The following is a 12,040-nucleotide window of genomic DNA, read 5'->3' on the forward strand; positions in this document are numbered from 1 at the left end:
GACTTCGAGATACTCCATGAAGAAGGTGATGCAACAGTAGAAAGCCGGCCTCTTGAAGATCAAATGGTTAAGGTATTTCCGGATCCAAATCTCTATGTGTCCACAACATATTTTTCCTTTCACAGAGAGACATATAATTACATGATAAGAGTGCTTCAAAGTGACCTCTCCACAACATTGGAGACTCTTAAAACCTATGACTCTAGAGACATGTTGGATTTGAAGAAGTGGCGCAAGATGAAGGATGAGCTTCATGTTGGGCTTGATGAGGATAGAAGGATTTGTTTATATTTGGGAGATTCGCAGCCGGTGAGAGTTCCATGTATTGAAGATTGGGAGGATATTGTAAAAGTTGCCCACATTGTTGAAGGATCAAAACACCAAGGGTTTAATAAAACCCTAATTTCCATCAAGTCCAAATGGCGCATTAAAGTTAGGAAGCATGGTATATCTACCATATACATCAAAGAGTACATAAATGCTTGTGGATGTAGCAATGCAACTAACGCTTCAAGTTCAAGATCATGGCGTCAAAGAATGGACCTGAATAAAGAGCCTCCAAATGTGATCACTACAAACACGTCCGATGTAGAGGGGCACCTAAAGACCATCATGATCGAGCACAAGACAAGGCTAGTGATGGTCCGTTCTTCCAAAAAATCGGGCGCATCAAAAACTGTGATTGATTATATATGTCATCGAGGTGGTGCGCCTCGACGAAGGGGAGATAAAAAGAGAACAAGGACATCAAAGAAATGTGGTTGTCCGTTTAAAATACAAGTGATAACTACCAATGGGAGTAATGATGTTCATATTTATCTAAACACTAGTCATAGTGGTCATGTTCCAAGTTCAAGAAGTGATATGTATCACTTGCCCGTCCATCGATCCGTAATTGAGTGTTGCATGGAAGATCTCTTTGATGTCGGAAATGCTCGATATGTTGCTTCTATGTCTTTGTCAAAAGAAAGATTTCACATGGAGCGAGCCTCCCTTCTTGACTGTACTATCTACAGGTTCTTTATGATACCGCATGAAATCAATATCTTGTCTTATCAAATGCGTTGTCGAGGTAGCACTTTGACTTGCTTCTTTAATAAATTGCTTTATATAGAGGATACCCTCTAAGTGATCAAGTTGATACAAGTCACGTATCAGATGATGACTGGGTTTCTATGTATACAGAGGCTATGAAATTACGTGAAACCAACAAGGTAATGTTTTGTCATAAGTCATATAGAGTAATTCAAATTTATTTTCTTCTTACATTCAAATTTTTATGTAGGTGGTTTATTGCCAACCATATAATCCAAAAGCAGTTAATGACAAAGATAAGCCTTTTATCTTGATTATTCAAGATGACTGGATGTTGCAAATGGCCAAGCGATTCTCTACAAATAACTCATGGGCTATTGACAACACATTTAAAACAAACATATATGGTTTACCATTGTATGCTGCAGTGTTGCCAAACCAACTAGGTGTTGGCCTACCAATTTGGTTCATGCTGTGTATGACAGATCCTGGCTGTCATCATGACGTCATTGCTTTAAAGTTGACAGTTGCTGTAGTCTTTGAGAGGATGGGCCACATTCGTCCATCAGCTATTGTGATTGATAAGTCACAACAAGAACTAGAGGCTATATCGAAGGTCGTGGATGAAGACCCACATAGTTGGAGTGTTGACGCCAATGGGAAAAAGTATCAAGTTGCATGCCGTGTTCTACTTTGTTGGTTCCATACCAAGAAAGCATGGGTGGAGAATCTCTTACCTCAGGTATTATACTGCTAAGTTACTTAATTGTAACTATTTGATCTATATTTAAAAATTGATGCACAACATATGCACGTTTGTTTTGAAATGTAGGTTCCAAAAGAGTTAAGGGACGATGTTTATAATGATTTGTCAAACTTAATGCATTGTGCGACAGAATCGGATTTTGAAGGCAGATTTCAAGAGCTTTTGGTGAGGTATTCACCATACACAAATATAGTTCGTTATGTTACTAATGGATGGTGTGGGAGGGATTGCATGTGGAGAACCCGATGGCCAAGGTTTGGACGAATGTTTAGACATGGCAATGTTGACACCACAAACTTGGTGGAGCGCTTATGGCAATATATTAAATATACTCTTTTGGATGCTCGGATTAATCGATCTATCTTGGAGCTCTTGCATGCGCTTGTGGGTGATTCGAAGTCTGGAAGTCGCATCGGTGGTACCCTCTTGAGGTTCTTTCAACAAAAACAAGAAATAGGTAATTTGTTCTCTTTTCTGTTTATCACAAATTATACGTTGAAGGTTTGGATTTATGTCTAATTCATGGTTTGCATGGTAGCTAACTCTGGGCGATATGGCGTTCGGGGGGGAACAAAGATGCAGACAACAAAAATGCTTGAAGGGGAGAGAATCTTGCAAAGGTTTCAAACCACACCATCTACCGTTCAGGTTCTAAATGAAGGGTCACTTCTCTTCAAGATTCAAAGAACCACAACTGAGAGTATATGGTATCATGTCAGCTTGCAAAGCAATTATTGTGATTGCCCAGATTGGGGTAGCCAATGTAAGCATCTTAATGGTATTCGAATGATAGTACTGACTCACTTTCCTCGTTTGAAAGAATTTCTACATGGTGCACATGAAGACGCATCTAATATCTACAAAGATGCCATGCATCATGGTTTTGAAGTGCACGATAGTGATAATAATATACAAGAGAGGGAAGATGATGTGGTGGATCTCATCAACCACCTCAAGGATGCACTGTCAACTATACAAAAAGAGGTGTATTCCAAGGATCCCAAAGAGATTGAAGTCATCAGGGAACAGTTGCAAAACATGAAAGGGACACTTTCAACATTTGTGATTCCTACAAAGATTGATCTCCCTGCGAGAGGAAGTATTAGACAAATACAGGCCCACGTTATAACAACTCGGCTTGGTCATGGTGTGCCACTAGTTTGCACAAATGAAGAACAACAAAGCATAGATCTTGACAGAACGGGCCAACCTTCCAAACCATTGCGTCAAACGGGTCAACTCAGACGCAAGCACCAAAGAGGTAGATCTCGTGTTCATTTTGATAAACGGACCCGTATTTGGTGTCCACATTGTTGCACCAAAACCTTGCTAGTGGATTCTCAAATCACACCCACGTGTCACACATGTCATGCTCTCCTCCCAGTAAAGCCTATGCACATCAAGGAAAATGTCATTCAATCTCTAGTGGGTCAAGTGATTCGCGTCTGTAATGAAGCTGAGAGTTTTGGGGGGGTGATCTCTTCTTACCAATCTGGTGGTGCAGAAGATATGGAGTATTGCTTTACACTTACCCGAGAAAATGGAGAACAACTACTAGGCATCAAAGCTTCCATTGTCAGAATGTTGTTGTTGTATTCCTCTTGTCAAAGCCATGTAATGACGTATTTATGACAATTTTATTTCAAGCTTTTTTAATACAAACGGTAGATTTTGACGAGTTTTATTCAAGCATGGTTTAAACCAAACATTATTCGTGTGTTGGAATTACGTTAATGGTAGACAAATATAAATTTCTAAATCTCTTCCATAAAAGTTATCTCTGCATAATGTGTCGAGATTACTTTTTCTCTAGAAAGTACCAGTCGGCAACTCTCTGGAAAAAAAGTAATCTCGGCACAGTGTGCCGAGATTACTTTTTTTGCAGGGAGTGTGGTAAACAGTTTCTAATTCCTCTCTGGAAAAAAAGTAATATCGGCACAGTGTGTCGAGATTACATTTTTTCCAGAAAGTTAGCCATAAAAGTAATCTCAACACACTGTGCAGAGATTACTTTTTTCTAGAGAGTATCAAATAGCAACTCTCTGGAAAAAAAAGTAATCTCGACACATTGTGCTGAGATTACTTTTTACAGGGAGTGGTAAACAGATTCAAATTTCTAACTCTCTGGAAAAAATGTAATCTCAGCACATTGTGCCGAGATTACTTTTCCCCAGAGATAAATTCATAATCTGTGAAAAAAGTAATCTCAGCACATTGTGTCGAGATTACTTTTTTTCCAAAGAGTTAGAAATTGCCATAAAAGAAAGTTCAGCAACTTTTTTCCATCAAGTTTAGAAACTAAGAACTCCCTACCATAAAAGTAATCTCTACACAATGTGTCGAGATTACTTTGTTTCAAGAGGGTGTGGTGGGGTTAGTTTTGTGGCACAGTGGAGTGTAAGTTGTTTCCAAAGTTATGTGACAAGTTGGACGTATTTGTATACAAATTTGAATACATAAAACAAGACTAGTTGGATGCATTTGTATACATTCAAAGACTTCAACTCTTTCCATCTCTTTACATATTCAAATTTGACTCTTTCCAACTCTTTACATATACAGATTCCTCTACAAATTCCTCTACTCATGGAGTTCTCAATATCAATGTAAACACTCAACTTTACATTGTATGCAATAAGAGAAAGGCTTCAAAATGTTACTCTATTTGAATAAGAAATGCATACAAAAAATGGTGATCACATTTTGATGTAATCTCAATACCGCTCAACACTACAATTGTGCATTAAGAATATAACCAAAGCAAGGAGTTACGAATGTCAACACCGCTCAACACCGATCAACACTCAATGCTTCGACAATTTATATCCAAAGCAAGGAGTTACGAATGTAAACACTTAACTTTACATTGTATGCAATAAGAAAGACTTCAAAATAAAGTGGATTTGAATCTCAATACGGCTACCAATACAAGAAATGGAGCCACACATTTTGATGTAATCTCAATACCCGCTCAACACTAGAATTGTGCATAAAGAATATAACCGATCAAACGAACTTTGAAGTCGAATGTAAACACTCAACTTTAAATTGCATGAAAAGCAAGAAATAATGAATTTAAACATGAAAGACTTCAACATCGATACGAAGCAAGCGGATTATATTTAAAGCAAGGAGTTACAAATGTAGCATCGACACAAAAAGCTAGCTTCGAATACCAAAAATGGTGATCTCAATATCATTGTAATCTAAATACCGCTCAACACTAAAATTGTGTCCTCCTAAACCGTGACTTCACCCAATTGCTTGTTCAACCACTCGTTGAGCTTCTTTCTCGTGAAATCAACCTCTTCATGTCCGAACCAATCCTTTTTTAACTGCCAAAAAATATATGCATAAAAAACCATGTAGATCTCAAACAACCTTGACAATAAATGTTTCATTTAAAACATGTAATTACCATATTGAGTTGAAGCTTCTTGTCTTTGAACGTGGTCTTGATCAACAATCTCATTGAAGTCATTACATAATATCCACGATCGGTTGCATTTGGTTGTTGAGGACACTACAAACAATAACATATTAGTAAATTATCAATAAAAATGTCAGTACTTGATTGAAAAAAACTACACTAAAGCTATCAATCTTTGAAGTAATGATTTCGCATGATTCCCATGGATCTTCTAGCTCCTCTTTGACTTGTAGATTTGTACAATGTGTACTTAAATGCTTTAGTACCCTTCAACCAAATGCATGCGTTTAATTGAAACTTATCAAACAACTCAATCATTATGAAGAAGTAAAAGCAATGCATACCTAGACACACTCGGTAACAGTCTCTCCATGGTGACAATGGAGAGTGAGTCAAAGAGTAGTATCGATGACCGTCGTCGAGAAAGAGGAGGTATGCGTATCACATGGGCATTGTAAAATGCCAAAAGAACCCAATGAGATCTACATTCACATGTCAACTTTAGACTTCGCATTTACTTGTCTATTGTGTAATACGTAACAATAAAATAATCATACCCATCCAATACATGGAAGAATGTAAAGATATGACTTCCTAAATCGGGAGTCCCAAAGAAATTGTCGAGAGTATGGTCTCCTATAGTACGCTCTGAGACAAAAGGGTACCACATGCTATCCACCCACCATACCGCTGAGAGAACATCTGACGGTAATATATTTTCCATCCATCTATCAAATAGTAGTTTAATGAGTTATAAAAGCATAAAAATCTACGTTACTTAAACATAGGGACATTTTTCTCACAATGCAAAGAGATTGATAACGTTTGTCGAAGCCTCAAGATCTAAAACATCATCGATAACTTGGGCATCTAAACCCGATTCAAGGCCAGCCCGACTTGATCGCAAGAGAAACGTAACTCCTTTATGGCACCTACATTAAAATAAATACACTTACATTGTTTCCTCGTTTAATACGCTTGAAAGATTTACACATTTTGTACAAATCTATATTAGCAACAAACCTTTCCAAAAGTTGCTCCATATTCAAGTCGTGGCTCTCACATACAAGGTGGTCGTGGCTCACCACAAAAGTAATCCTTTCGGCATGCGTAAAGCTAGAAGTGGATGACGAAACATGCTATAATAACAAAGAAATTATAAATCGAGCAAATATCAAAATATAACCACTTGAAGAAAAAAGAGTTGCACAAAACTTACAATGGAAGACTCATCCTCACAATCATTGATTTCTTCTTCGTCGGCACTAGAATTTTCCTCATGAGAGACATTGGCATCATGTGGGGTCCCATTCGCGCGAGCTTTGTACCCGCGCTTTATTTTTGCCTCCATCTTTGCTACTCTATTCGGCATGTCTGCTTCCCATGCAATCTTTTGAGCTTTAATCCAAGCGTGTTCCCATTCTATTTGTGATTTCCCTTCTCGATCGTAGACTCTTTCCCACTCTTTAGTTGCTCGTTGCTCTAAATCTTTGTGAAACTTTTTTCGTGCCACTGTTACTCTATGTGCAACATTCCCAAATCTTGTCATGCATTGCCGTTTAGATCTAGGGGACACTGCTCTTGGTGGTCTCTCACTAGTTTTAGGTCGCCCAGATTTATGCTCTGGAATATGGATATTAGTGATTTTATGAACATTCTTTAGATGTCTAATAAGAAGACATCGCCTCTCCTAGGAAACCTTTCTATCAATGCACATTTGCGACGCATGACACTCACGAACCACTTTTCCATTTGCCCCCACAACCTCAATAAATGGAGACACATCCTGACCAAGATACGCAAAAAAAGATTGAAGTTTTTTGGTCATACAAATCATGACTTCTACACATACACAAGCAACACAAGTGACATGTCTCATCAACGGGTTAAAATTTAGACAAAGCGCACCATCAGACATAGCAAAGCATAATAGCAATGAAACTTTCATAAACCGAATCATTACCCAAAAACAAAGCACAATGTGATCTGGACATACCTCACTCTCCCTCATGTTGATATCACTGTCCACTCCGCCTATGCTTGTCATTTGTACTCTCAAAAACACCCACAAGCTCGTCCCACTTGCTACTTCTCCACTTGCAACCAGAGACGCATATGCTTCCCTGCAAATGTCTCACTGTGTAGTAATCTCGGCACAGTCTATGCTCCTGCAATAACCTGCCGGCAATATCTGCAAACAAGGCAAACTCTTCAGACGGTGCTTTCATACACACAAAGTCAAGCATGTCTCACACGCAATAATCTCGACACAGTGTTTTTTTACTGCAGTAAGTTGTCGGCAATATCTGCAAAGCCAATTATACCCTAAACCAGGCCCTGAATGCAAGACCTGCAGTGTAATGCCGTCCAAAAAATGCGAAACGCAATTTCATGAGTATTAGCTTCTATTGAGGCGGCGGATCAATTAGCGCATGAAGATCAAAAATTCCATTGAATGTCCTTAACCCTATTAAAACTCATACTTTCAAGCAAAAGTGTGACCATTTGATGGCAAGATGACATTAAAACTCACTAAAACTCTTGGTCTTCTAGGTGGTCTTCAGTCTGGTTTAAGTGTATAATTGGCAATCCACTTACATTCAATAAGCTTTTCGGGGTCTCTTATGTTTTTCCCTCAAACATGAGTGCAAATGTATGACTTTAAAACCCTTGTAGATACTATGTATACACATTGATTTTTGCCAAGGATCAAGCTTAATGAAATTAAAAAAACAAAACTGCCATGGAATGCAACCAATGGCAAGAGACAAGAAAATGCACTTTTATCAAGCACTTACAAAGATGTTCCTGGTATCATTCAAAACTCCTGCTGAGGCCAAATTTCTCAACTCTCACCGCCGTTTTGCCAGTGTTGGCAGGGTCAGTATAAGCGAGAATCGCCTCATGTTCCAATGCTGACCTGAACAGAGAGAAAACAGAGGCAAGGAAGGACCCTAAACCCCATTAAAATCGTATTCAGGGAAAACCATATGTGGATGTAGCATGTAGGCAAACCAAGAGAGAGCATTACTGGGAAAATCCAAACTCAGCAAGCTTTTAATCTCTGCATGGCCTGTTATGTGCGACTCTTGTGATGTGCAGTATTCTCAGCGCAGTTTTTTGCCTGTTATGCACAGAGAATGAGCCTGTGTGACTTGTACTGTGCAGAGAATGAGCCTGCTTGACCTGTTATGCGCAGAGAATTAACCACCCTAAACCTGTTAGCCGTAGATCAATGAGCCTGCGTGACCTGTTATGCGCAGAGAATGAGCCTGCCCAAGCTTCCACTTTCGCCTGCGCAGGGCTGATTGCAGAGAATGAGGCGCAAAGCTTTCACTTTCGCATGCGCAGGGCTGATTGCAGAGAATGAGGCGCAGAGCCTGGCCAAGCTTTCACTTTCGCCTGCGCAAGGCTGATTGCAGAGAATGAGGCGCAGAGCATTTTTGCAGAGTATTCGAAGACCGCAGTAATCACGCAGCCCGTCATTTTCCAACTGGGCAAGGCTAAAAGTTCTCATTTAAATTTTGGACGGCAGATCTCGGCCTTTTTCACCTGGGCCATTGATCCCTTGAGTGCAGTCCCGTGTCACATATAGACAAGGCCCCCCCACCGCCCCAAAAAAACTAGTTCCACCCTCCACGTCAGCTGACAAGGCATTGCTGGCAACCTTTATATTTTAGCAATACTTTAGCTTCAACAAACAAAGTCTTTCATTGTTTCTTCCAACACCCCTGGGTGTCCACACTGGGCGATGGAAGTAAACTCTTCCACTTTCAATTCCACCTTAGGTGTGAGCATATGGGTGATGAAAGAGTGCATTGTGCAGCTCTTCCATCTGGAAATCAATATTTCAGTGAGTTAGCAGTGAAAACCCATCCTAAATTAATACTCACTATTCTCCTCCCCTATCCCTAGTCCTCCTTTCTCTCTCTCCCTCTCTCTCTCCACCTTTGGAGGCCATCGTGAATCATGATTCGTAAGTTCATAACCTTGTCCTTTTAAACTTTTTTAGGGGGTCCCTCTCTAGGGTCTGCTCTCTCTCTTCTGTTTTATGATTCGTGTCACTAGGCCCCTCTCCTAGTCCCTCCTGCACTATAAGAGGCTATTCATATTAACGACGCTCACACAGCGACGCTCAAACTTTTTTTTCCCGGCGTCGCTATGAGCGTCGCAAATTTACAAAGAAATTTGCGACGCTCATAGCGACGCCGGCTGGGCTAAAAAAATAACCGAGCGCGCCCAAAAACTCAGATGTCAGATCTGAGTTTTTCGGCGCCCTCAAGCAAGGAGCAGGTAACGCTCTCCCTCACTCTCTCTCTCTCTCTCTCTCTCTCTCTCTCTCTTTTTCTTCTCCACACACACACACACACACACACACACACACACACGAGGAGACGAAGGAGAGCCAGGTATGCTCCTTCCCTCTCCTCATTCTCATGTTCCCTTCCTCTCTTTCTCTCTCCCTCTCTCTCTCTCTCACACACACACATACACACACACACATAGTGTTTTTGAGAGAGAGAGAGAGAGAGAGAGAGAGAGAGAGAGAGAGAGTATAAACAAAAACAAAAACGCACACACACATACATAAACAAAGAATGCACACACACATTGAGAGAGAGAAAGAGAGAGAGAGCATGCATAAACAAAAAACGCACGCATTGAGAGAGGAAAAGAGAGAGAGAATATGCATAAACAAAAAACGAACACATTGAGAGAGGAAAAGAGAGAGAAAACATGCATACGATCCAAAAAAACGCACACACATTGAGAGAGAAAGAGAGAGAAACTAATTTAACGTCGTAGGAAACTAATTAAAATTAAAAGACCTAAAGATCTAGCCGACGAGGAGTTGAACTCAAGACCTATTATTCAAGAGGGAAATGGCATAATCAATCTATCATACTTGGCATGGGTGATAGAAAGGTTATACCATTTATCTCTTTTTATTAGCACACACATCCACACACGCGCACACACACAAGAAGAAGAGAGTTATAACGTCGTAAGAAACTATCTTAAAAGACGTTAAAGATTAGGTTATATGTAGACTTACATTAAATTAGATTTAGGTTTATTTTTAACTAGATTTACGTTTATTTATGCTAGATTTAGATTTACGTTATATTAGATTAGATTTAGGTCTCCATAGACTGCGATGCCTGCATGAAGCGGGTGAAGAAAGCCCTCAATGGAATATAGGGTATTGCTGCCTTCACTCATGGTGGGCTCCGTCGATCCAAAAGTACTGGTGAAATGTCTTCAGAAGATAGGGAAGAAGGTGGATCTTCAGGGCGGCAAGAGTCACTACATCCCCGACACAATGACCATCTAGACAACCTCTAGTCATTCAACAGCAACTTCAAAGTTAGTAACAAGAGCAAGAACGGTCTAAAGGGCCAATTGCTGTCGTCAGATGTGGATGGAGATGAGGCAGCGTCACCGCCGAAAGTTAACTCTCACATCTTTAGTGATGAGAATGCCAACTCTTGCCGAGTTATGTGAAAAATTATGTGTTAAATCAGTTTTAAGGTTCTTATAATCCCTGTTAGTTTAGTTCTTTGTTTTTAATATAACATAATTTACGTTAGATTTAGATTTATGTTATATTAGATTAAACTTAGGTTTATTTAGGTTTACCCACACACACACACACACACACACACACAAGAAGAAGAGAGTTTTAACGTCGTAGGAAACTATCCCAAAAGACGTTAAAGATTAGGTTAGATGTAGACTTACGTTAAATTAGATTTAGGTTTATTTTTAGTTAGATTTACGTTTATTTAGATTTACGCTTATTTACGTTAGATCGAGTCCATGCAAGAATTACTTACGGTTTAGGGTTTAGAGTTAGACGAACAGTGAAAAGATCTACTGTGAAAAGATGTTAAGATGCTGTGAAGTGCTACAGCTAGAGAAGAGGCAAAGGGGTTTTGTCCACTACATACAGTATCATGTAGACGTGGGTGTGTAGATTTCTTGTACCCACAAATATAGGTCTTGACCAATAAAGACGAGATTATAACCCGGTGGTTCTGATCTCCGTGCACCTCTAGACCGAGGTGTGCGGGGATTGGACACGACTAGAGAATGTGAGGTAAAGAGAGAGAGAGAGAGAGAGAGAGAGAGAGAGAGAGAGAGAGATAAGACGAAGAATGCCAATAGAATATTAAATTTGTTGTCCAGGTTATAAGTTTTTTATCCTCATTATGAGTAGCGACGAGGATGTGGGGCCGTCCAACCGAAACACCTATCTCTCAACGAGGGTCTTATGTCCTTGTAATCAATGCAAGCATGCTGTGCGACGGACAAGACGTGTTTCTTTGCAGCACGTTCGCGAATTTGGCGAGTTCGATCCATCTATTATAGATCGAGTTGTTGCCAATTATAACTCGTCGGACTCTGACGCTGGCCAACAAGCAGCAATCTTGCAACCCAATAGACGTGTTCGCAGGCGCTTTGGTCAAGCAGCATATGTGAGGCCACAAGATGTAGCCTCTGACAGCTCGGGGGATGATCATGCAGAGCACATTCCCAACGAGGCAATGTTTGAGCCCGAGATTGATGAAATGATCGAGACGATCATGGATTCAGAAAGGCTTATCTATGATGATATGAAAAGTGAAGCCGATACGCCATTGTATAATGGAGCACGTATGTCTAGATTGAAAGCACTCCTGGTTCTTCTCAACATGCAGGCAAAGTTTGGATGGAGTGACACTAGCGTCACAGTGCTTTTCAGGTGATCTATTACAATTAGTTTGCTTTAATAAAACTCTAAATGTATAATGATCTGATAGATTTTA

The 12,040-nt window shown here is 39.9% G+C and overlaps 1 protein-coding gene across 1 annotated transcript; it reads right to left on the bottom strand.

Moving 5' to 3' along the window:
• Positions 1–5,040: 5,040 nt before the first annotated feature.
• LOC147460840 (uncharacterized) lies at positions 5,041–6,987 on the bottom strand. Its single transcript, XM_086499674.1, has 8 exons — positions 6,451–6,987; positions 6,255–6,370; positions 6,035–6,163; positions 5,789–5,959; positions 5,576–5,713; positions 5,390–5,498; positions 5,220–5,324; positions 5,041–5,136 (listed from the first exon to the last, which is right to left on the bottom strand). The coding sequence occupies exons 1-8, from the start codon at positions 6,778–6,780 to the stop codon at positions 5,041–5,043; spliced, it is 1,194 nt and encodes a 397-aa protein (XP_086355800.1). The 5' UTR covers positions 6,781–6,987.
• Between the last annotated feature and the right edge of the window lie 5,053 nt (positions 6,988–12,040).

This window comes from Adiantum capillus-veneris, chromosome 3 (assembly GCF_014529385.1).
Source record: "Adiantum capillus-veneris isolate H3 chromosome 3, ASM1452938v2, whole genome shotgun sequence".
Classification (NCBI taxonomy): Eukaryota; Viridiplantae; Streptophyta; class Polypodiopsida; order Polypodiales; family Pteridaceae; genus Adiantum; species Adiantum capillus-veneris.

Coding starts and splice junctions, on each gene's coding strand:
- LOC147460840 (XM_086499674.1), bottom strand. CDS start 6,780: ATGACAAGATTTGGGAATGTTGCACATAGAGTAACAGTGGCACGAAAA. Junction 6,164..6,254: donor ATGGAGCAACTTTTGGAAAG/GTTTGTTGCTAA, acceptor ATTTTAATGTAG/GTGCCATAAAGGAGTTACGT. Junction 5,137..5,219: donor AGAAGCTTCAACTCAATATG/GTAATTACATGT, acceptor ATTTTTTGGCAG/TTAAAAAAGGATTGGTTCGG.